This window comes from Talpa occidentalis, unplaced genomic scaffold (assembly GCF_014898055.3).
Source record: "Talpa occidentalis isolate TD23 unplaced genomic scaffold, MPIMG_talOcc4v2.1 talOcc4.13, whole genome shotgun sequence".
In the NCBI taxonomy this organism is placed as follows: domain Eukaryota; kingdom Metazoa; phylum Chordata; class Mammalia; order Eulipotyphla; family Talpidae; genus Talpa; species Talpa occidentalis.
The window spans coordinates 59,726,110-59,752,249 of NW_023601322.1; the positions used below are offsets into that span (position 1 = coordinate 59,726,110).

Genomic DNA, 26,140 nt, shown 5'->3' on the forward strand with positions numbered 1-26,140 from the left:
GTGTGTGTTTGTGTGTGTGTGTCTATGGGTGTGATAATGGCATTTTGTGGACACAGGCCATGGGTGCTGCTAACCATCTCACAAAGCACAAAATAGCTTCTCCACCTCCATCAAAGCATTATCTGGTTCAAGATGTCAGTAGTGCCAAGGTGAAGAAGCCTGCTTTAGATGGGTCCCCTACATCCCACAGACCTCTGGCCAAAGGTCTTTTGCCAACTTTGTAATAGTACAAACCCTACTATTGCTGGCAGTCACTGTCCTGGGGGTCAGCCTCGTTTGCATTTTCAGCCTGTGCTCATGTATGACTTGTGATTCCTTATTCATTCTGTTTCCTCCGTTAGACTCCAAGCTTAATGAGGTGGGAATGGGCTCAACTGAGCTAACTTCTTTAGTCCTAATGACTAGGTCAAGATCTGGCCCTAGCAGGTTTACAGTAAACATTTTTAAAATAAATTATCCTACTTTGTGTAAATTCATGTGCAATCATGAAACACGATGATTAGCACAGCTCCACTCCACAAGCAAATTACAGTCTTGTGGGCCCATCAGAAGAGTCCATATTATAGAATGAGAAGTGTTTTGTAGTGTAAGAAAAGCACAATGGCAGCAGGTGAGGAAGGCTTTGGTTTTTGGACTTCTCTGCACACTCAAAATTTATTGAGGACCTCAAAGAGCTTTTGTTTAGGTGAGTTACAGCTAGAGATATTTATCATATTAGAAATCATATCTGGGAATTGAAGAAAGGACATAAAAATACATTCCACTAGCTGTGAGAGTGATGACTGTACCCTCGAGAAAGAATAAAAACGGCAATAACTCTTAGGATTGTTACAGAGACAGCGTCAACTTTATGGACTGCACAAAGGGTTGCAGAAACTCTGAAACATCTTTGAAAACTGTTGTGCTACAGGAATCCTGATGCCTTTCTAGAGAGATAACTCTGCAGTGGCATCAGGACAAGCCACTTGAAACGTCACATCTGAGCTGAGCCTTGCAAGACAGGTGGACACCCAGGATAGGCACACACTTCTGCTGGCCCACAGCATGGCTCTATGGCAAGAATGGGCAACCACCAGCTCCAGAGCCAATTCTGGTCCACTGCCTGTCTTTGTAAATAAAGTTTCATTGGAACAGCACATGTCCATTCATTAATGTATTGCCTATGACTGTTTTTTTGTGCTAACATAGCAGACTTGAGTAGTTCTAGAAGAGCTCCACATGATTTGCAAAGCCTAAGATATTCACTATCTGGCCCTTTCCAGAAAAAGTTTGCCAACTCCTGTTGCTTAGAATATTTATAAAGGCAAATATTTCAGTCAAAAGTACACCTGACCTGAATGTCTTCTTTTAAAAGGCATCCCTAATCCTAAATTGGACTGGGGTTAGTGAGTGGGTAAGAAGGATGGGAAAGAGTAAATATACCCTGATTAGGAGGGGACAAAGAGACTATTACCTTAGTGGGTCACACGGGAGACATCTGACTTCTTATCTCCCAACATACTGAGGGATTAGGGCAAGTCACTACCCATTTTGGGGCACCCATGATTTGCCCAGTTGCCCATGAAGAGGACAGACTAGGCAGCAAAAACATTCCCAAGAGCCAGAGCTGCTGAGAGGAAACGGGTTGCCTTTCTAGGTAGTACATGATCACTAGGCTGCACAGAGCAGAAGCAGATCTTTGGGAAAGAGGTGAACGATCATATTAAATTAGGGAGCACAGAGCCTCCCTGGTAAGCACAGCACTGTGAAGCTATCGGCAGCCACTGCAGCATGAGTTCGATCTCTGGCCAGGGAGATGACCCACATGGCGCAGCAGACCTCTCCTGTCTCACCCGCTGCTCCCTCAGCAGTGTTTTTCAGTCAATTCTCCTGTTCTGCTCCCACTCTGTCTCTGGTGAATCCTCTCATCCCCACACACTGCTGGCCTACACTTCAGCTCTTGTATGCATAAATAAATAAAATAAATCTTTACAAAAATAAATAAATTAAAGAGCAGAAACTCAGTGCTTACAGGAGTAGGGATGTCTTGCAAATGAATGGGTGGACTGGGGTAAGACAAGGGAGTGGGGGACTCTGCACACGTAGTACCCCTACTCGGTTTTAAGTGATTCCTGCCTTGTGGGGACACGGACTCAATGAAAACCAGAAATCCGGATTTTAAAGTAAAGTCTCCCAGTTGGTGTAGCCTGTCTCAATTATTCAAAAAATTATAAAGGGTACCATGTGGGTCACACAAATCACAGCTACAGATGATTTTGTTACCCAGGCCTCCAGGGTAAGATAAACCATCAGCACGTTTGCCAGCTTAAAAACACTTTGATTCTAAAAGAATAAAAGCAATCCCCTATATTTATTGAGGACTTTTTGATTTTCATTGTGTTTGACATCTTAGCTTGTGTTTTTGCATTTAACAGCACAGTCAGTGCTGAACCCTGGACTTCTGATGCCGACTCTGTGTGGCCAGGCCCTGTGGCTGTAGGATCCCCTGCACCAGACAAACCACCTCAGCTTGGCAGAGCGGACTGGAGGGAAGGAAATGAAAAAGGCAGGGAAGGCTGAAGAGATAGTGAGCAGGAGAAAGCTCAGTGTGTGGTTCGACAGCTATGCCAAGGGCAGGTACACAGAGAGGCAGCCTATTTGGAGTTTGAGAAGGCAGTTGCTGGATCCAGACTTTTTCTTGACCTCAAAGGTCAGAGAATAGATTCCATTTAATTAACTTGAACTAGTTTGAACTGGAGTTTGTTCACTTCCAATCTAAGTTCTTAATAATAAAAAATGTTAGGAGGGAATTAAAATTTTGCATTTTGTACTGGAAAAACAAATCCAGGCAATATGTAAATGAACAGGCATGGCTGCGTTCCAATACAACTTTATACTTACAAAGATAGGGGGTGGGACACATGGCCTCTGGGCCTTAGTTTGTCCACCCCTGTTATAGAATCATCCAGGGGCTGGCAGAAGTGTTACCTGTGCTGGATGTTCTGATACCACCCTCTTTCAAGGCCAGCTCTGAGGCTAGTTGGCTGTGTTATTAGGTGAAAGGATTTTGAAGAGCCTTCCCTCCATGAGGCTCAAGAATGTTTTGTTTGATTCTGTCTTAAGGACAGAGATGTACAATCTCCACCTCCGATTTGAGCTATGTTTGGAATAGAAAGTATCCTCTGACAAGTTGTCTCCAACTATAATTACCAGTTCTACAACTGAGCATATGTTGGTGGAAGCCTCAATTTGTAGCGAGCCAGTTAAAATGCAAGGAAGGGACAGCTAGCAGATCTTTTGAGTGAGAGTCCAGGCTGTTAATTACTTTCGTAAAAGAAATACATAAACATGCAGATGGCAACTGTACTAAACACAGTCATTGACATATAAATATCAAAACGCATCCCACTTCTTGGGGTCTATCTCACATGCAACAAACTTCTAGAAATATTTCCAGATTTGCCCCTCACTCCCGTCCAAATAGGAGCTCTCTTTCTAAAACTGCTTGGCGTGTACTTCTCATGACTAAGCAGAGGCTCTCAAAGTTGAGTATGTATCAGAATCCCTAGAAGTCTTGTCAAAACACAGATGCTGGGCCCCACCCCCAGAATTTCTGACTCAGGAGGTTGGGTGGGAACTGAGAATTTGCATTTCTATCAAGTTCCAGGGAATGCTAAGGATGCTGGGCTGGGAACCCCACTTTGAGAGCCACTCGCTAGAGCACAGTCTCTACACTGTTGGCACTTTGTACTTGCTTAATCTCCCCAGGAGGTTGTAAATTGCTCAAGGAGGGATGCAAGTTATGGCTCTATGCTCTGGAATATTCTTGTGGGCACTCAACAAACATCTGGACACACTCAGGGGATAAGAAGAGGAGCTTTTGGTCAGGATGAACTTGACACTGTTTCCTACAACAGGTATTTGTTGAGCCCACAAGGACGGCAAATGCAATAGACTTGTTCCCAAGAAGTAACCAGTACAGGAAATGTGTGTGGCTGAACCACGCTGTAACAGACATACAACATGGTCAAGTTCACCTTTCTGGTGGAAGACCAAAACCCAAATGAAATCTATCCAGTGGTTATCAACTATTTCTGTACACAGTGCGGTCACTGGGTCTGGCGGGGAGAGTGAGGAGGGCATGACAAAAACAGAAATGTCTATGTTTATAGGGAATTCAAGACAAAAGTATGCCGGGAACCAAAAAGACCAACCTGTTATTTAGCCAAGTGAGAAGGGCTCATGTGGGGAAAGATCACCATCCCCCAAAGCAGCAACATAGGCTGTAAAGACACTGCCAAAGAGGGGCATATTGGTATAGTCTTGAAGTTAGAGGAAGAGAAAAATCCGGGGAGGGAGATTCTGTTATGGGCTGAATTATGTCCTGTCCCTCCTTCCACAAATCGCTATGTTGTGGTCCTAACCTCCCGAACTCAGAATGCAACTGTATTTGGGGCTAGGGTCTTCAGAGGTAATTAAGCTAACACAGGCCATCAGGGGGCTCAAATCCAATATGACCCGTGTCTTTAAAAGAGATGAGGACACACACACCGAGGGATGGCCTCGTGAGGACAGAGCCGTCTACAAGCCACGGAGAGGGGCCTCACGTGAAACAAACCCAGCTGACACCCAGGGCTCAGATTTCCAGCCTCTACAACATTCATAAAATAAGGTTCTGTTGTTTAAGCTACTCATGTATGGTATTTGTTATGGAAGCTCTTGCAAATGAATCTAGACTCCAAGTCATTGTTTTAAATAGTATAAAGGGTATAGAAGCTTCCATGGAATCAAGCCCAGGCAATGTTCCTGGAGTAGAAGGTGTCCTGCTCATCACCCTGGTCTCGGTCGTGTCATTCTCCTGTCTGGTGGGACCGAGTATTCCAACTGGCTCCTTTCCCCACTCATTCTCCACCCAGCTGCAAATCAGACGGTGCTTCCCCAGCCTCCCAACTTGTGCCACCTCCAGAGGCATTGAACACCATATAACAGCCTTCCTTGCTCTCAGGATAAAGGCAGACTCTTTGCTGTGGTCTCTGAGGCCCTGCACGGGCCGGCCCCTGCGAGCCTCCCCATCTCTCCTCAGACCTCCGCCCCCCAGCAGCAGAGGTTGACCACACTGGCTTGTTTGCTTTCTCACCCCTCAAACACATCCAACTCATCCTCAACCCTGGGAGGTGCCCACTCAAGAAGACAGGCCAGAGGTGTTTCCTGTCCAGATGGAAAACATGTTCTGAAGTGGGGAGAGTCCTGATTGCTGGTGGCTCTGGGCCTCCGTCAGGTGAGTCAGCAGCAGCAACTAAGGAGAAACTGAATAGTGTCAGACTCTGAGCCAGGGGCACTGTAAGAAGGGGTCCCACGGACATGTCTGCAAGGGGCTCTTCTCAAGTTTGACCCCGTGGCTCCCTGGAATGGCACTATTCATATGGAGGAAGGAAGAAGAACTGAAGGGGTGATTTCAGGCCTGTGGGCCAAAGCATGTCACTGGCTCTGATGGCCCTGACAAAAAAGGTTCTTCTTCTTCTTTTTTTTTTAATATAATATTCTTTTTTTTTTTTTAGATTTATTTATTTATTATCCAAGCACTGGGTACAGTCAGAAGCACGGGAGGGTGAGAGAATTCACCAGAGCCAGAGCGGGGAGCAGAGCAGGCAGAAGGACCGAAGTACACTGCTGAGGGGAGCAGCGGGCGGCAGGAGAGGTCTGCGCGCCATGTGGGACCCTCCTCCGGTGGCCGGGGAGCAGCCGGGGATCGAACCAGCGCTGCAGAGGCTGCGGGCAGCTTCGCAACCCGGCGCCCAACCGCTGCGCCACTGGGGAGGCCCAGGTTCTTCTTTTTGGGTCTGCACTGTTCACTGCCCTTCCAGGCATAGAGAGAAGAGCAAAGCCACCATCCTAGGGTCCCTGTCCTGCACCTCCTTTCATCATCATTTGATTACAGAGACCATGCTCTCTGAACGAGATACTTCAAAGCGTGTGGAGGCACCGCCTAACAATGGGACGAAACGCGTGCAATGACAGCCACGGTACATAAGGACACAGACCCACACGCATGTGCCTTGCCTCATTACCCAGAATCCAAGTAAAGTGGGATTTGCCTTGTGCTTAATTCCCATGTAGAACTGTATGAAATTTTAATGAGTAAAAGAAACATCGCCAGCAACCAAGAGTAATGATAATAACTCTCCCTCCCCTCAATTGTTTGCTGGACTGCCCCTCAAAAAACAGCTCAGGGAAGAGGCATCTACTTAGTAACTAGCAAAACAGAGACTAACTCAAAGGCTTCCTCGTTCATTGTCTCAAATGCCATCACCCAACGCATGAGTGAGTCAGGCGATCTCTGTTACTTTATAGATGAACACACTGAGGTCGGGGGTCTTTCCTCCCCACATGACCCTGCTCCTCACCCAGCTAGCTGATTCTCTATATCTACTCACGTGCCCCTATGTTTGCACACTCCTGATCCTTTCCCACCGTTCTACATCCTAAAATAAAGTTTTTGTTTCCTGGCACTAATGGTGGCAAACAATGCTTACTGCCAGTATAAGTTTAAGAAATCCCAAGAGATATATTAATCTTTGATCCCTAAACCTCAGTGAAATATGGTGCTCTGACAAGAAAGGAAAATATTAATGATGCATACAAGCATTTTCAGCCTCACTAAGCTAGAGTAAGCCCTCAAAAAAAAAAAAAAATCCTACCACAATACCTCTCTTCTAGCCAAAGAGGCATTCTGTGCCCGGCCCACTCCAGAAGCCCTGGTACAATAATTAACATGTGTGCCAGAGGCCCACATTGGCACAGGGCAGATTCTCAGATGAGAAACAGAGAAGTCCCAAATCCCACTCACATAAAGGGCTTATTGACATTATCTGTCGAAAAGAATGTGGATTTCCAAGGGAGACAGCAAGGCAGAGAGGAAGCAGAGTGTTGGCTATGGAGGAAGAAGGTGGGGAGAAAAGCAGGCTTCTCCCCGATTTCAAAGCCCCTAGATGTTCACTAGAGTCTTCTCTGAGTTCATACCCTCAAGTGGACTTTGCTACTAGCATTTCCCCATACCACTGATGTCCTGAAGCAAAATAATCCAGGTCAGCAAACACATTCCTGTTGAAAACAAGGTTTCAGAGAGACCCATGGAGACGCCTGGGTCAGGGACAGCTTCTCAACCTGGGGCCAGCTCCAATGACAGCCATAGCCTTAGTGAGGGCGATGCCATTTAGGTCCAGAAACCCAAAAAAGAAGGTGGCTTGATTGTTAGAGGGAGGGAATTAGGACTAAGAGGCCCTCTGATAGGCCAGCGGTCTGAAAAGTACCAAAAAGAAGATGGACGTGGACACAAGCTTTCATTCATTCCACAGTGCTGGGAGGGGGTGGCCTCTCCTGACCTTGAACAGTCAGCCTATTTGTGCTTCAGATTCTTTTCAACCTGGAGATAGATGCAGGAACTGCAGGTTACAGCCCAACAGAGGAGCCATAAACCATAACCACAGGTATAAACTGTCCTGGCCTTCCTAAGGATCGGAAGTCCTTAGGTCTCCCTGAGCCCCTGGCACAAAAAACTACCAGCATTGCCCTGGTGTCACTTGTAAGGCATCCACCAAGCCCCAAGGAAGAGCTGGCTCCAGGCAGAAAGTCCCCAAACAGATTACACAGTCTGTGGACTAACACTCAAGTTCATTGGCACAGTTTTTATTCAACAATATTAACTGGGTAATTTCTATGTGCTTAGGACTGGGGATACACTTATGAATAAAACAAGCAAGTTTCCTTTCCTTTGTGAGTTTGCAATTCCATGGGAAAGTTATACAGTAAGTAAATGAACAAATAAAAAGTATAACTAGTAGAATGAAGGAGATGAATAAAGGGTGGGGACAGGTAACTTGAAGGTAAAACATTTCAGCTGAGGCTGCAAGGAGGAGAGGAAACCGGCCACGGAAGATCCAGGGCAAGAACAATGCATATGAAGAAAATAGCATGTGCAAAGGCCCTGGGGCTGAAAAACATTTGGTGAGTTCAGGGGGCCAGTGTAGCTGGCACATCAGGACCAGGGAGAGCCCTATACAAAATAAGTTGGAGAATAGGCTCTTGAAGTATACAGTGCTTAGAAGTTTACCAAGTACTTTTCCAGGTGTTGTTACAGTTGAAATGGCCCTGTGGGGCAAGCAAGGTTAATAGGACAGTACTATTGAACTGGTAAGGATACCAGTGGCTCACAGTTGATAAGAGAACTGAGATTGGTGTCAGTTCTGTTTCTAGGCTTAGGAATCTTTAAATATATATGTGGGGTGTGTGTGTGTATACATATGTGTGTATATCTGGTATATGTCTATTGCATATGATCACATATATGGTCTAATTTATGTGGGGGGTGTGTGTATACATATGTGTGTATATCTGGTATATGTCTATTGCATATGATCACATATATGGTCTAATTTACAAGAAAACCCAAGCAAACATCTCAATCAAGAATGAGCACATTTCATTCCTCCAGATAATCTGCTGCAATCTTTTATAATCAATCACTCGTCCTCCATACCAGAGGCAAACTATTACCATTTCCATCCACACAGATTAGTTTTGCCTGTTCTTGAACATTATTAAATTGAATCATACTTAGGTGCTCTTTTAAGTCTGGTTTCCTTTACTCAGCATATTTTTGAGATTTAGTCATGTCCCAGCATATATCAATAGTTCATTTTTTGCTGAGTAGTGTTCCATTGTGTAATGTAACACAATTTGCTTATCCATTTGTCTGTACATGAACATTCATTTTCAGCCTTGAGAAATTATAAATTAAACTGTCAGAAACATTCTTATACAAATCTTTTTGCAGATATATGTTTTCATCTCTCATGGGTAAATATCTAGGAGTAGAGTTGCTGGGTCATAAGTAGGTATATAATGAATTTTTACTAAACTCATGGTTTCTGAAGTTGTTGTCCCATTTTATATTCCTACCAACAATGTATAAGGAATTTGAGCCATTTTGGTGGTGTAAAGAGCCAGTTATAATCTACATTTCCCTCCAGCCACTACAGGAAGCAATATGGAAGTTGCTAAACAATTTTTAAAAAGATCTAACATACAATCCAGCAATTCCACTTCTGGGGATAAATCCAAAGGAAATGAAAACAGGAGTTCGATGAGACATATGCATTCCCATGTTTAGCGCAACAATATTCACAATTGCCAAATACGGAAACAGCCCAAACAGCCAGCAATAGATGAGAGGATAAAAAAGATGCATGCTACATGTACACAATGGAATATTATTCAGCCATGAGAAAGGAGAACATCTTGCCATTTGCAGTATCATGAATGGGAGAACATCATGCTAAGTGAAATAAGCCAGACAGAGAAAGACCAGCCCTTATATAAGATTATAATATCACTTATATTTGGAATCTAACAAAAGTCAAACCTATTGGAAAAACCAACAGAGAGCAAAATGGTGGTTACCAGGGGCTAAATGTGGGAGGATAAGAATGATGGTATTTAAGTGTATTACTTTTATGAGTACTAAGTAAGCCTTAGAGACCTAACGTAAAGCATTCTGAATAGACACAATAATATTGTACTGTGAGTATGAGATGTGGTAAATATCATTACAATGGCAGCCATATTACAATACCAAGATCTCAAAGTAACACACTGTATACCTTAAAAGTATGTTATATATCAAGTTTATCCAATAAAAAGAGGAAAAACAGAATTTGCGTTTCCCTATTGATAAGTGGTGTTGAGCACCTTTTTGTGTGCTGATTGAGCAATTGTATGTTATTTTGTGAGCCGTCTGAGAGAACTTCATGCCCATTTTTGCAGCTTTTAACATTTGAAGAAATCACTGCCTGCCTCAAAGTCATAAAATATTCTCCCATATTTTCTTCTAGAAGCTGTTAGTTTTAGCTTTTAGTTATCCAGCTCTATGAGGTATCTCAAATTAATTTTTGTGTATTGATAGGCAGGATTGTCAAGGGTAGGGTCATGTTTCCTTACATATGTATACCACCATGTAACCATATTCAGATCTTTCGAGGACTCATTTTTAATGTCAAAAAATACCTATTAGCCTTGTTATGTTAGTGTTACATTCAAATAATAGCTATGGTAGCTTTGGGCCACATAGAATTTTCTCAAGCATGCATTTGACAGGATTTATACATTGGAGGCTTGGTGTACACATGGATTTGTAAGCAATAATTGTCTGCCTCCTCAGTGGCTGCAGCTGGGGAACAAAAGCACTCTACCTTGCTGATGCAAGTCTCCTGTCCTCAAGGAGTTTATACTCCAAGGGAAATGATAGGAAATACACATGAATAAACTCAGTTGACTCACAGTAAATGACCTGCAATCATAATAATGTTTTAAAATCAGGGCCAGGACTTCAGAAAAGGCAATAAAATCACTTCAGGAGTAGATCAGGCAATAAAAGGCAATAAATCATTTCAGGAGAGGTAGCAGGAATGGAAGAGTATTACAGCTTAAAGATGGCTAGGATTTGGATAAATGGGGTAATTATAGGTGGCAATGGCTGAATGGAAGGAATGGTTAAAAAACACATTTGTTAGGGTCCTTTCCCATTGTAATTTATAGAAACCCAACTGAAACTAGCTTAAGCAAAAAGGGAATTAACTGATTCTCGCAACTGGCAGGGTTGGGGGTCGGGAGCCCTGGCTTCAGGTCTGGCTGGATTCAGGAGACTTACTATATTGTTAGTTATGACTTTCTCTATTTTTTAGATAGTTCCTGGCCAGATATTGGGAAAGAGTGGCCACTGGTATCCCCGGACCCTCATCACCTCAGCAACCTCAATGCAGTGAATACTTCTTCCCAGTTTCTCCCTCACTAATTCCAGGGTCCCTCTGGTTGACCCACCTTGGGTCTAACGTCCATGATGAACACATCCTGTGGTTAACTAGATGGCATACTCTGAACGGCTAGTCTAGTTCAGCGCCATGCCCTGTGGCAGGGGCAGAGAACCAAAAATGGCAGCCTTGGGTGGGGGCTGGGGAAGCTCTTTTCAAAGAATCAGAAGGCGACACAATAAAACATGCTGGACAGATCATCTGGCTTCAGTGTTTTATTACCAGGGAACGTGGGTTTCCCCTGGATAGGGAAAGGAAATGAGAACGGGGAGCAAAGTGGCGGGGGTGGGGTGGGAGAGACTTTGTTCTGGCCATTAAAGCACTGGCATGCATACCACACTGTGTCTTTTCTCAAGTGGGAAATCTCTGCTGAGGATCTCTGCTGCAGCCCCAGGGCTGTCTACTGGACAGATCGTAGGTAGCCTGGCATTTAGTGGCCACTTGAGAAGAGTCATATTAATGCCAGCATGTATGACTGTGAGTGAAGATGGGGTAAAAGTAACACAAAGAACAGAGACACCCATCTAGAGTGTCTTTCCAGGGTACCTTTGCTATCACATTTAAAGGAAACTCCCCTTGTAGGTAGAAATGAAAGAAAGAAGAAGGGCTGGACATGCCTATGTCATTAGTGTGGACTGGAATTCCAAAGTTGCAAGAGACCTTGGAGGCTGCCTAATGTAGGGGTCATTATGTTCCACCCGTGAGTCAAATCACCTTTGTTTTTGTAAACAGATTTTATTTGGCTCACAGCCTCACCCGTTTGTTTACACTTAGTCTGCACTGTTTTTTTGTTTCAGAGACCATAAGGCCTGCAAAGACCAAAACCTTTACTACCTGGCCCTTTACAGAAAAAGCTGGCTAGTCCTCTGTCTAACATAACATGCTCTCTATTTAATTAGGATTGTCCTAATTCACCCCCCTCATGTCTAGGATCAAACTGTTCACGGACAGTGCTCAGACTGTGGTTTGAACTAAGAAATTACTCCCCAAATGTCAGCTGGGGCCAGTCTTGGGTTATCAATACATACCTCTGATCTCCTTTCCCCACGGCACGATCCAGGAGTATCCTGACCATACGATATGTTGGTTAATTTAAAGGGGTTTCCTAACACCTTCAAATACATTTCTTGACTTTATCACTATTAATCATTATTGAGTGTTTCCCATGCACCAGGCACTGTACCCGCATCGAATATCCATTCCCTCACTCTGTGTAGAGCCTCACTGCTCCCCTAATATTACAGCACTGAGAGGTAACCGAAGCTCTGGGGGTAAAGCAAGTCACAGAACACTGCCCAGCGAGCAAGTGGCTGAGATGGAATTTGAAGCCCAGCAGTGTGACTCCCCAACTCAAGGGCTTATCAAATGCTCTATCTAGGCAGCTCGATTTGGTCAGTAACCTAGTTTTCAGAGTATCAGTTCGCAGAGTCCCAGAAATCAGGATCAGATAACAGGTCTGCCTGCAGGCAGGAGAGCAGTCATAGAGACAGGGACGCACTGTGGGGTGCAGCGCCACCACCATCTTATCCTGCACCCTTTGCCCCCCCCACCCATGTACTGACACCTCACCTGTGCGCATCACCCACCTCTCACCGCATCTGGCTCTCCCGTCCAGCAAGTCCATGTTGCCGGGGAGATGGTCTTAAATAATGCACAGCTCTGTCAGGTCACTGCCCAGCTCCAAACCTCTTACGGCTCCTCATTGGCCACGGACCGTATCACATACTCTAGAGCCTGGCATTTAATTCTCAAAACCTGATGATCGTGATCACCAACTCCCCAGCCTCATTTCCTCACTGTCCATCGATTCATGTGCTACAGACAACAGGACTTCCGGACATTTCCTGAAGTGCTCTGTGTCTATTTATTCCACCTTCTACCTCCCAGGATTCAGGAGTCCTGAAACAGGGGTTGTGAGATGCTTGCTGCAAGAATGACTGGATGAAGCAATCTGGAGTGCCCCTTCTGCTCTCCTAACAGAGGTCTGTTCACCTCTCAAGGTCAAGGTTTAAGGTCACCTTCTCCACAAAGTCTCTCCAGGATTTCCAATGAAACTGGCCTGCATTTTCTTCTCCTCTCTCTACAACTAGAGTGGTTTCCCTTAACGACAGTCACAGACACTCGTGTCCACCCCTGGGAGGACTCGACATAAATAGAGCAGAGGGATCTATCACAGAGCCGCCATGTGGCCGCATCAGAGGGGCTAAGAGACAGAAACGAAGTAAAGGTGCTAATGGATGAAATAATCACATGTGGGGTAGTTTGGGAACGATGGTGAGGGACAACAGGACTTGAGCACCTTCTAGAGACAAGCAGGGAGGGTCCATGAGGGGTTCTAGTGAGGACTAAATAAATAATACATGGCAACATTTTCACCAAGATAGGCTGGAGCTGGAAGGGATGTCTCCTGATTAGGAGGAGGAGGAAAAAATGGGTCTGAGGCTAAGGACCGTGGTGGGGTGGGCTTCTCTTTGCTCCTGAGGCGCTGCCTCCCAGCCCCTTCTCCCCGCATCGGGGCCCAGGTTCTGTCTCTACCCTTTCACAGAAGGATTTACGGTCACTTGAGGTTCCTGTGCCATATAATCCTGCCGTCACAGGCAATTCTTCTTCCAGAACAACTCATGCTGACTGTGAGAATATCTGATTTTACGGTTGCCCTAGATCATCCCTGGAAAGGCGGGGTCCGCTCTCTGTGCTGCTTCTCTTGATTTTGAAAAGCAGGACCAGACACAGGCTGCCCTGGCCCTGCACCGTGAGCAGCTCACGGCTGGGAGATTGGCACTCAGTGGAGTGTACTTCAGGTGCTTAAAATAGCTCAACTGTGTCATTACACTACTGCAAGGCAGTCGTTTCAATTGGCCCTGCTGGTGCCGGTGAGGGCAAGAGATAACAGCCCATGGAGAAAGACCTGTGCTTTGCACAAAATTAAGCAGAAGCGTTGGAAATGATACAGTGAGTAGAGTGAATTTCTGCTAGGAGAGGGGGTGGGGCAGGGAAACCAGCAGGAACAGCGGCACCACGAGCATAAGGACAGCAGCGTGGTGGAGCCGATCTGGACGCCCTGGTCTGGCCGGTGCCCCCCATACAGACTTCTGAATTACAAGGCACAGCCAGGGAGCATCCTGTGAGACTGCAAGGGATCACCCCTACTCAGACAAACACAAAACCCACGTGTGGGGCTGACTCTGCTCCTTCAATGCACTTTCCCTAGCACGTTTCACATTCACCCCAATTCTGGCTGCTTTTTCCTGGGCAGGCATCTTGAACTCAAGCCTCTGCACAATGATGCTACCCACTTTCTCTGCATGCCGCCTGGCACTGCACCAGCCGCTGTTCATGTGGCTCCTCTGCCTCCCACTGAATATGACAGCAACCCCCGCCCCCAACCTGTCACTGCAATGGCTGCCTGGCTGGGCACCGGAGACCTTGGCAAGTGATGGCAGGTGGGGAGAGAAAGAGGTCAAGTTTCAAGTCATGAATGGGTGGTAGGGACGGCCAGATGTGGACACAGGCTGAACACGAGAGGGAAGGGAAGGGAATCGAAGAAGGACCCCTGTCTCACCACTGAGGTGAGTGGGTACCTAGAGGTGCTAGCACTCAGCGGGGCCAGCAGAGCTGAAGCAGTTTTTTCTTTCAAAGAGAAGAAATTTATTAAATTCTTGGATGAATCTGAAGTGCCTGGAGAATATCCAGGTGGGCATCTTAGCAGATGGTAAGGGAGAGTTTAGTTGGAAGCTCTTTAGTATAAAAAACATAAAAAGAGAACAGGTTTTCCATTAATGAATGGATTCCACAACAGTTTTTGAGCACTGCCTAGGCACCAGGCCCTAGGTCATGTTGAGTGGATCATTTGATTTCTTCTACCTTGATTTCCTCTAGAACAAAGAACGAAAAATTGTCCTCAACTGAAGACGTTTTGTTGGCTCATCCATGTTCTCACTTTCCTTTCTCGAGCAGGAGAATGGCATGAAGTCAGGGGACGGGAGGTAGTGGGCAGTCATTCGGGGTGAAGGTATGGCCTTCCAGCAGTCATCCTGGGCTGGGCGGATGTTCCCTGGCCATACTCAGGCTACCAGAAGTCCCCCGCTGGACCAGCACACCTTGTGTCAGGACAGTCCCTGAAACTGTTGAGCTGCCCATGGCACCTTCTATTGGGCTGGAGAAGGCACCGTGGGCAGGGATCAGTTCTCCAACATGGCTTTCCTTCAGTCTGGCCCACAGCTAGGTTCCCCTGGAAACAAAACTGACCTCTAGGAGCTGGGGCAGGACACTGTTTGCCTAAATGTGTCCAACAGGATATGATATCACCCCCTGGGAGTGGACCAGCCAGGGGAACGAGGCAGACTGCAGCACTGCAATGGACAGTCATGTTAATCAACTGCCAAGCCCAGCAGGGCTTTCTCCCCTGGTAGTAAATAGGTGAGCTGTGATTTCCCCATCTCTGTGTAGAGGGGTGCTTCTCCCTGCTTGTTATGAGATGGATCATCCACTAGACTGGATTCAAAAATTCCAGTGTCTCCAGGGCAAGGTGACATTAAGCCGGCCGCGTGCGATTTAAAGAGATGGCAGCCACTGTGCCTCCCTGGAGGCCTGCACATGCCCCAGTAGAAATAGGCAACCCCACTGACTACTGTCACATAGGAAAATAGGGGCAGGTTGCAAGATCTTCCAGGTTTTAAAAAGAGAAGCTAGAAATTCCAATTTTGATTTCCAAATTTCCCAAAGTTGGCAAATAATTCGAACTCATTGAAAACTTGGTGATGGGCAAATAAACATGTTTCATCACGTTTTTGGGCCTGGTGATTCCCCAAGACAAGGCCATCTTATTACATGACTGTAGCCAGTGTTATTCCTGGTACAGAATTGATGGTCTGTTTATTGAGTGAACAAACAAACAATCCAACCCTTAGCCGTCATAGTGAACATTTCCCAGGAATGAGGAGGATCGGAAGCCTGCACTGGAAGACTGAGTTCTTTTACACAACTGAAATGTTGCAGTGGAGCCTAAGGACTTGCCTGGGGCTGGGCCAAGGAGTGAGCTCTGCAGACAGACTCACTGTGGAGTGCTCAGTCCCTGCCTTCTCCCTGCTGGGAGCCTCCATGTGCCAACACATCCCTTCAGTTCTCAGGGAGTCTCCACCGCTGTGGCCAGGGGTGGGGAAAATAGGATTTAAACATCAAGAGCGGGCAGACAGCTCTGTGACAGTTTAACAGTGTGGGTGCAACTGTGGAGCTTCCTTGAGTACTCCAAATCCACAGGAAGTCCTTTCCTTGAAGAGTTATTGACTTAAACACTGTTACGGGTAGTTCATATGCTGAAGTCCTAACCCCGGTATTCCAGAATGTGACTTTACATGAAGACATGGTCTCTATAGAGGAAATCAAGTTCAGATGAGGTCATTAGGGTGGGTTCTGACCCAGTATGACTGGTGTCCTTATAAAAGGACAAATCTGGACACAGAGGCACACACAGAGGGAAGCAGGCGTGAAGGGCTGAAGGGAAAAGTCAGCCAAGCAGGGAGGCCTGGGACAGAACCTTCCTCACGGCCCTCAGAAAGAACACGCCTGCTGATACCTTGATTTTGGAGTTTTTGCTTTTAGTACCGTGCGGCAATATATTTCTGTTGTTTGAGCCACCCCAGTTTAGGGTATTCGTTATGACAGCCCTAGCAAACTCATACACATTAATCTTTATTCATTTTATAAATAGTTGTCATGTATCAGGCACTTTTTAAAGCAATTTACAAGCATTAACTTATTGATTCTTTATAACAACTCTATGAGAGGGGCACTGTAATTATACTCCCTGGAATTACGATGAGGAACAAAAGGTTTAGAGAAGGTAAATGATTTGCCCAAGGACACACAGTAAGTGAAGGGCAGCGGTGGAATCTGACCTCAACTATCTCATTCCAGTTGGTGCCTGTAAGATATGCAGGACAGTTAACCTATCAGGATACCCCAGAACTAAAAAGGTGCTCACACACCTGTTTTGCATACTTTTAAAATGGCATTTCACAATGGTGAGTATCAGCCAGCTGCTGACCCTACCCCATAGCAGATGTTATCTCAGCAAGTTAAAGCTTCTGCCAGATAGGAAAGTTGGCGCTCAGCATTGCTATCACTTCCTTTATGCAATACAAGGACTCTTGAAATCACATTGTGATTTTCAGAGCTGTGTTATTCATTTTGGATGGTTTTAAAATCGTTTCTTACATTATTCCTCTAGCCCCCCTTGGCCTCAAGTAATCCTTTGTCAACACCTGCTTCACTCATTGGGAAGCACTGTTTAAAAATATCTCTGTCTTTATAATTATACAGTCATTTCTATTTTATCTGTTTTGCAAATTTAGACTTTCTCTAGAGGGGATGTTGCTGTTCTTGTGCTTGGCATGGATGTTTTTCTCATGGAATTCTGAGAGTTCCTGACAAGGGCAATGACATTACCAGAGGCAGTCATCTGCTCCTGAACTGTGTCTTTGACTCCAAACACCCTGCTCCTGTCTCTGCCTGCATGTACTGGGCGCCAACCATTCTGGGCCATCAACTGCCTTCTTAGCCCGCTGGCTCCCGGCCGCAGGAGAGTGGGGGTGGGAGGGGTTTGGCGGAGGTGGGGGGCAGGACAGGATATTTATTTCCTGGTTCCTTCCTTGGGGTGTTGCCATAGGTTGGCTGCTCTTCACCCTACATCCCTCGGTGGTCTCTGGTTCCTTTATTTTGCCCCTCAGGCCTACGGGCAGTTATGGTTAGTGTGGTAACTGGCCTTTGCCACTGCTCTCCCAGGACTGGACTCTCCTGGTCTCTTGTTTCTCTCGCCCTAGTAACCCACTTGTGAAGACTCCTTCTTAACCCCCCTCAAACTGCCCTCAAAATCTGTTCCTTGCCAACACCTGGACTTACAGACTGCCCTTCTCCTTCCCCTTAAAACCCAACAAGAATTAGGCCACACAAACTTCATTTCCTCTTATTTCTATTCTGACCACTACCCAAATCCTCAGGCTTTTTCTGAACTAGGGGAACCGCCTCCCACCTAGGATCCTAATTTCCATTTTGTTCTTTTCTTTTCCCCATGGCATATACAATATTCAGATAAGGAACTTCCTGAAGACCTCTGGAAAGTGATGGCTTTCCTGTGTACAGAACCCGGTGTGGCTACAGTACTAGAAAAACAGGCTAGTTTTTAATCTGAGGGTTGGCTCTCTACATACCTTCCTTCCAGATCTTGGCTCTCCACAAAGGTCAAGTCAACTTCAAATTCAACTCCATTCCCTGAGACCACCCTCAGGAGTTTCTCCTGTTTTTTCACTTAATCCTCACAACAAACGTGCACATGGGCATCACTGCTCACATTCTGGACACGATAAAATTCAGGCTCAGAAGTGATCTATCCTGTCCAAGGTCACAGGAAGAGCACATAAGAGGTCTGGAATCTGAACTTGGAAGCCACCCCCTCAGCACAGGCTCTCACTACTCAGTATGGTGGCTGCTTTTGTGGGGGTTACGTGACCCCTCAGTGCTCTCTTCAACAAAACTTAGTCCAAAACAGCAAACTCTAAACTCTCCAAAGTTGGGTCTCCCTGGTGGCGCAAGGGGTTCAGCACAGCACTGTGAAGCTATCCCGGCCAGGGAGGTGACCCACATGGCACGGCAGACCTCTCCTGTTTCGCCCGCTGCTCCCCTCAGCAGTGTATTTTAGTCAGTCTGCCTGTTCTGCTCCCCACTCTGTCTCTGGTGAATCCTCTCACTCCCACACCTCTGGCCTATACCCCAGTACTTGTATGCATAAATAAATAAATCTTAAAAAAAAAAAAAAAAAAAAGAGTAGACTCTCCAAAGTCTAGACTCCCAGCAGTAATTTGTTAGCCACTGACCTATGAGCAGATCCAGGAGGGGCTGGAGGCCAGGAGGAGACCTCGGAAACGAGGGAGTTTGGCTCCTGGTAACTGAACGAGGCCTACAAGGCACTCCACACCCTCAGAGAAGTGCCAGGCCAGAGTTTGCATCTGGGAGAGCCGGACCTTTCAGGAGCTCTGGGAGCATGGCCTTCCAGATGCACCCAATCATGCTGGCCCTCGGGGCCTTGGCTGTCTGGGTTCAACTCGGTTTCCCGACGTTAGACCCAAGGGTCTGGGAACTCCTGGAGCCAACATGGGAATGGGAAATATTGGCAGGAATGGCCAAAGATTTCTTGTTGCCTGAGAAGAGGCACATTGTACCCCATGGCTCTGGGGACCACGTGAGAGTGGTGTAGGGCCAGCCCCTTCATTGCTCTGTGGATCCAGGAGTGGCCTGCGATCACATGGATGAGTGTCTGATGAAGAACCAGGGCCAAGTGTCCATCGGGGGACTTGTCTGGAGGACTGGGAGGGCTCCTGCAACTCCACGGGGTGAGGTGGAGCCTGGGTAATGGATGGTGGGGGGGGGGGAGCTGGTGCTGGTGCCCTTCCCCCATGGGAGTGTTCTCCAGGGTACAGTATTAGTCCTGGGTTGCCGAACCCTAGGGTCCTGCTCGTATCTATGGAGTCTCCTAGGAGCACTACTCCCCCTCCTCTGGCCCCAAGGTCTGCTGTTGCCTTCTGTCCATGTCTGCCCCACCACCCTGCTCCTTTGTCTCCAAAATCACCTTTTTTCAAGTTCCTGCCTTGCAGTGTACTCAAGCCCAGCTAGGTCTCAGAAAGGATCCTGATGAAGCCAGAACACACTCCAGGAGTCGATGGCTGAGCACTGCCCTGCTCTGCCAGCTGAGATGCCTGTTTCTTATTAATAACAATTTACATATGTTTGCAATACAATTTTTCATAACCTCATTTAGTCCTTGAAATCACACTTCTGGTATTCTCAATTTATGCGGAAGGTGACCTGATGCTGAGGTTGTAAAGTCAACAATGACAAGAGTCGCATGACCATGACGACCGGACCGCCTCGGTGGACCACCCGTGCCAGCCTGGCCCCATGTACCACGTTCCGTGTTTGCCACGACACGGTCACCTTTCCCCCCACTGCACGTGGAGGTGGCCCCAACATTCCCATCACGCAGGTGAGATCACTGAGCCAAAGACCACCCGGCAACCAGGGAAACAAGAGCAACTGGCACCACCTGACTCCAGCCCCCGACCCCAACAGCTCTTCCTCGCTGCCCCAAGACCACAGCCTTGCGATCCCATTCTCCGGATGAAGTGACTGGCGACTTAATCATCAGCTCTTGCTTTGCCCCGCTTCAGTGGTGACCTATGAACCTTAGCAGGGAATGGTACGCGCTGTCAAAAATGGTAGCGTCCAAGTATCTGTCACCGCCTCATTGTCAACTGCACGGCTTGAAGGAGTCAGGGGACCCTAGCGACAGGTTTCACCTACAAAACTGGAGTCCTAACACCCATCTTCCAGGTCGGGTTTCTCTTAGATTCCACTTCACACATGCAGATTAAGGTAAGACCTCCTGCCAATGTCCTGTCTCCAGGACCCGTGGCCGTGACTCCTTCACTGTATGAGCTCTGACTCCTCTCTCCATCTGCAGACTCTCCAGGTCAGGAGGAGCCTTGGAGCTGATGGAGCCCAGCCCTGAACCTGAATACCTCCAAGCATGCCCCCAGGCAGCCCTTTAGCAAGCGCTCCCTCTTAAGGGCACCACAGGGCCCCCCAAAGGCTGTCTACGTCATTCATTCTGCTTATTTTCCACTACTCCTGAAAAATAAACACACCCTCCCTCCTTAGAAAAAGCGCAGGAGGCTGGAATGGCATTTTTGTTAGTCCTCCTATGCAGTATTCCACTTGATAGGTCACTATTTGTTTTTTAGAAAAGTAAAATCTCTGCTTCCTTCTTTCAGGATTACTCAGTGTTGTTAACTGGACTACAGCATTTTAGGATTCCAGAGAGAGTAAGGGTCAGGGGCAGCTGCCTGCTAACCTATTTCTGAGTTCCTCGAAAAACAGATGAGCCATTTTCTCTTCTGTCATTTAGTGAGAAAGGACTCCCATAAATACATTCTCCCCCTTGAGATAGTGAGAAGTGACAGGCAGGTCATATCTTCCCTTGTCTGAAAGCATTCAGATGCAAACATGTGGCCCACTAGGTGACAGGGCTGTAGGATTTTGCTATTTTCCTGCACCTGGTGTGAAGCCAAAGCCCCACTCCAGACTGTGAAAGGCAAGAAGCAAAATTCTTTGGCTGGAAAAGGTAGGGGGAGTCCAGCCACATGCACTAGCTTCATACAGCTCTGCAATACACAGAGGAAGACGGAGATGAGTCACACAAATACATAGTAAATAAATATATTTCATTTCCATCTCCGTGGCTTTTGCTTCCCTTCTCTCCTCCACTCCAACAGCCTTGAAATGGACGGAGAGTGAAGACACAGTGGGGTTTGTGTGGGCAGAGCCTCAAGGCAATGATTTTCCTGGCCCTGCTGCTCAGCTCTAGCTTCTTTTTTAAGAGAAACTTGTAGATTCTTAATTGGGAGGGTTTCTAATTCAACCCTTCACATCTTACACATGAGCAATCTGGGATCCAGCTAAGATGCTGATGGCAAAGTCACTGATGGGAGGGGGGGCGGGGGGGGCGTAAGGATCATCCCTTCAAGAACCCTATCTTCTGTTGGAAGGAGCCAGACAAGCTCAGCTGCCCAGGGAGTAAGAGAGGGGACTGGAGCCCAGACCACGTAACTCAGCCTGAGCCCTGGTCAAAGGGACCACATTCTAGAGCAAGGGACCGGACCTCCTTGATTTCTGACTGCAGTTCTCAGCAGCTGGGGCTCAGCCCAGCAGCAAAATGTCTGTTCTTGGCTCTGCAAAGCAGCAGTTGCCTCTGGCAAGATAGAGACTTTAGCCAAAGGGCTTGCCCCTCTTTTCTACTTCTCAGGGTGGCCAGCAGCCATAGGTGGGTGGAGAAACCAGGGCCAGGGCCTGTCGGCCTGCAGGTGCCGGAGGCAGGAGCTTTCACCCTCTCCTGACCCAAAGGTGGCTCCCTGATGATTTGGCTATCAAACTGCTCCTTCCCATCCCACTGCCTGCCCACACCCACCTACCCACCAGTCCCACGGAGATAGTCTCCCTGATCCTCCAGCGCCTGGACCAACCCAGCCCTTCCTGGCTTCCCAGCTGTGTGCAGGGATGTCTCCTTAGAGCCCCCACCGCAGACAATGGCCACACAACTGCTTCTAGGCCTTCCCAGGCATTGCCAGAAGGAGACCGGCAGCCTTCCCGGGAGAGGCAAGTGGTGCTGCCGATGGAACATTAGCAAAATTATTACGAAAAGCCCGACCCATAAGCCTCTGCTTGGGAGGCAGAAAGCACCAAAAAGAGGCCCGGGGGCCAGGTGTCCACCCAGGTGCCAGGCTTCCTTCCTCCTTCCTGGCAGCCCAGGCGCAGGCTCCTGCACCTCCGCCCCCACCCGGTTCCCATGGCAAAGGAAGGAGGACCCACTTACTGCTCGTGTTCATGGCGATGCCTTTGCACTGGGTCTTTCATTCAATACGGAGGCCCCCGTGGCTTTTGAAATCTTCTGATCTTCTGACCTCACTCATCACCTGGGGGGTGAAAAGGCAGTGCAGTCCCAACTGTGGATTCTCGGGTGCTCCCTCTCCCTTCGCTGTCCTCTCCAGTCTGGGCTGGAGCCCCGGCCTTGACGGCCAGGGGACTACCCCGCGCAGGTGAGAGCGGGCAGGCGGCGCGGAGCACACCGGCTCCAAGTCCGGCGGCCCCTCCGACCCGCAGCCCGGGCAGAAGTCGGACCAGCTGCGCCTGCTGGCGCGCACCCCGGCTATGCCAGCCCGGCGCCTCGCCAGCCCAAAGGGGGTGTGGACCCCGGGGAGGCAGGGCGGGGGCAGCGCGCGAGGCGCCGGGCTCCGCTGGGCAGCGCTTCCCCGCCCGGCCTCCGCCCGCCCCGGGACCCACCTCTCGGCCAGCGCTGGGAGCCAGAGGCCCCTGCCCGGGCCCCGGCGACCGGTTCATGAATCCTGGCCCTCGGCTGGGGTCTCGAATGCCCAGGCGAGCAACGCGAAATGGGAGAGCTCGACATCCATGATGCGGGCTCGCGGGGCGCAGCGCGGGGGGCGCGGCCGCTCGCTGCTGCCACCTGCTGGACGCGCAGGCGCCGGTCCAGGCCCCGCCCCGCCCGGCCGCGCGGCTCGGGCCGGGTGTGGGCCAGGCTGGAGGGGACCGTCTGTCCTGGGGCCAACAGGGGAGCGCTTCAGCGCTGGTTTCCCGTCCCTCGGTTGTGGGGACGAAGGGCTAGCCAGTGATGGGGAGATAAACCCGTCCCCGGGGGTTTTCACTGCCAGCCCTGCTTCTAAGCAGCTTGCTGTGTCCAGTTTTGAGCTGGCCAGGCTGCCCCTATTGGGCCTTCCCGAAGTGTAGACGGGGGAGGGTGGACCAAGTGGGAGAGACTTGAGGGGCTCCTGCAGACTGCTGTCTTATCCCTACCTCTCTCTGTACGCCCATTATCCTGGATTCATTTGTGACAGTTGTTTATTTTCTCTTCCCCACCAGACTGTTAGCTTCATAAAGTATGGGTGTTTCAGGGAGATTCACTGAGGGCCCCCCAATACCTATAACAGTGCCAGGCACACAGTAGGTATCAATACACCCTTTTGACAGAATGCCCCAGGTCTTTTCTGCATGGAATATTGGACAGCACTCAGAGGAGGCGCTCTAGGAACCCCACCTGGAGACAAACCCCATCTGAGACAAACAGCGGGTGTGGGGCCTCCTGACTCAACCTCACTGGATCACCTAGTTCTTGTGTGGCCAGCGAACTCTTGCCCAAAAGTATTGTTTTAATTAGTTCTTTTAGGTGTGTACTATAGAAACCTATTCTGGGATTTTTGGGTCATAATCGATTCATCAGGGTGGAGTTTTTTACATTCCCCTGGCTACTTGCCCTGTCACCTTCTGAGCCTAATTACTGGTCACTGAAGCATGACTTTTGAGTGTCGAAAAACAAGACTGAGAGGACACGTAAGCCCGATCGATAGAATGACTCTGGTTAGAGCATGTGTAGAATCAAAGAGCTGCGAACACTGCCACTCCCAACTTATAGACAAGAAAACAGTGGTTCAGAGAGGTTGAGTTACCTGCCCTAGGACACACAGCATCTTGTGGCAGAACTGGACTAGGTCTTCTCATTCTAGCTTAGTCCTGCCTTAATACACCAGAGAGTAGCATGTCAGGACTAGGGTAGGTCACTACCCCTTAAAACTGGGAAAGCGCACCCGTTGGAAACCTGTAATATTTTTGCTATACACCTCATGAAAAAAACAGATAGAGCTCATAAGCCCAAGATGTGATAATGATGAGCCATCTTTAGATAAACTGAAGGATCAGTGGATTTGAAACACATTTTAGTAGCCTGTTAATTTTATTTCTCCCAGGGGAAAGGAAATAACTCCAACCTCCTTACAGTGGTTCTCAAAGTTTTGTTTGCGTAACAATCACCTGAGAGAGGTGCTCACATTCAGACTCTCAGGTTCATTGCTCTGCATTTTAAAAAAGTATCTGGGTGATGCCTAGGGTATTCTTTGCTACTGAAAATGGCAGAGAAATAGAATAACTTAGAAAAAATAATAAGTGATTAATAAATATTTAAATTATTTCAAAAGATCTCTTTAGTGACCCCTTACATTTTCAGACTGATATTCCTTATGCAATTCCCAGGTTGTGCGTAACTTGTTAGGTTCTAATGCTTGGAAAATGATATTTATTTCTGGGAGAAAGTGCAGGTAAACCAAACATGTAAAATTAACAGGACTGTTCCATTTAGTTAGCTCCCAAGGTCTCAGATTCAGAAATTTCCATATTATTGGATACAACCAGATAAAATCATGGTATTCATTCATTCACTTGGCAATCATTTATTGACTGTCTACTTTGTGCTAAACTCTGTATTGTCAGTTAGGGATACAGCTGAACAGCACAGATGAGGACTGTACCCCCTGGAGCATAAGCTCTGTGGGGTGAAGAGAGGACTAACAGTAATTAAGCAAGACATTAATTTGGTAAACCCAATGATATCTTGGTAAATAGATCAGCAGCTATTTCAGTCTTGCTGATCTTCATCCCAGTTCTATCACTTATGAAGGCAAAATACTCAGCCTCAAACTCAGATTCCTCATCTATAAAATGGACATAATATGGTACCTGTCTCATGGATGGTTGTGTGTATTACAATATTCAGTGTAAGGCATATAAACAAAGACTTGATGTATGCTAATTATTAGTATCACCCCTCACTTCTGCCTATCCTCAGAAACAGTCTTGTCATTTTCTACTTATATCAACCTGTTGGTCTTTTCCGTAGAGCAGTGCTGTGAGAATAAAGCTCAAAGTCACCAGCCACAGGGCACTTGGTGACCAACTCTTCTGGCCTAGGTTCTTTCTGATCACACATCCACTTGGGTGCTGATGATTTCAGCCTTTGGGGGAGACCACCAAGACTTGGACCTCTCAGAGAGTTCCAAATAGCTTCTGTTGGGAAACAATCTTATTTCCCAGGCGTAATTATAATGATAGGAAGAAAAGGGTTAAAGAAGCTAAAAAAGCTATCCCAGTGAGGATGTCCACAACAATTGGAGGCCGCCGGGAAGGATGGGAAGGACGCAGGAGGAAGCTGGGGGTGGGACCCTCAGTGGACTGGCTGTGAAAGTCATCAGGAACGCAGGATCTTGGCTCTGTCCTTGCAGGAGAATGGAGGTGAGAGCCACACAGCAGAGGGTCCCTTTGTTTGGAAGTTTGTTTTGAACTTGGAGATTCCATAATGGAGATAAACAAGTCACACTCGGAAGCAGACGAATGCTCCTGGGTGTTGGAGAACCAGGTGGCAGAACTGTTGGGAGATGTATTTTCCACCTTCTTCAAGGGGAAAGGGGAGACCTTTGGGGCCAGCTTCACCCAGGCCGCTGCTGGCTATCCCACTATGCTTGTCTGACTCTCAAAGAGCCCTCTTCCTTCCTGCTTCCCTGTGCCTAATTGGGGTGTCTACAGCTCTCCCCCCCCTCTTCTCTCCTCCCCACCCCCCTTTCGCTAATATTGACTGATAACAGTTCTAGGCCCTGGCTTTTCCTTGATTTGCCTTTATGTTTTATGTCTCGCTCTTACTCAGCTCCCTCCTCCACATATCCTGCCCCTGCTCACCCCTGGTCTCATCCAGCCTCATCCTGCATACAGAATCCTCCCGGTCTCTGAAGTGTGGGGATGGGGGAAGAGGTGCCTGTGTCCTGTCTCCACTAAGAATGAGGACTTTTTTTTTGAAAGATAATATGTAATTATTAACAACGTGGTGTAGATCTGATGTGGTTGTGAGGGAA

At 47.6% G+C, this 26,140-nt stretch overlaps 1 protein-coding gene across 1 annotated transcript in view; it reads right to left on the reverse strand.

Moving 5' to 3' along the window:
* ABLIM3 (actin binding LIM protein family member 3) overlaps positions 1-22,872 on the reverse strand; it is a 110,071-nt gene extending 87,199 nt beyond the window's left edge. Inside the window, exons 1-2 of the mRNA XM_037508983.2 lie at positions 22,734-22,872; positions 22,267-22,366 (exon numbers count right to left, since the gene is read on the reverse strand). Of these exons, the coding sequence (XP_037364880.1) occupies positions 22,267-22,279 (13 nt within the window). The 5' untranslated portion in view covers positions 22,280-22,366; positions 22,734-22,872. The remainder of the gene's footprint in view (positions 1-22,266; positions 22,367-22,733) is intronic.
* Positions 22,873-26,140: the final 3,268 nt, after the last annotated feature.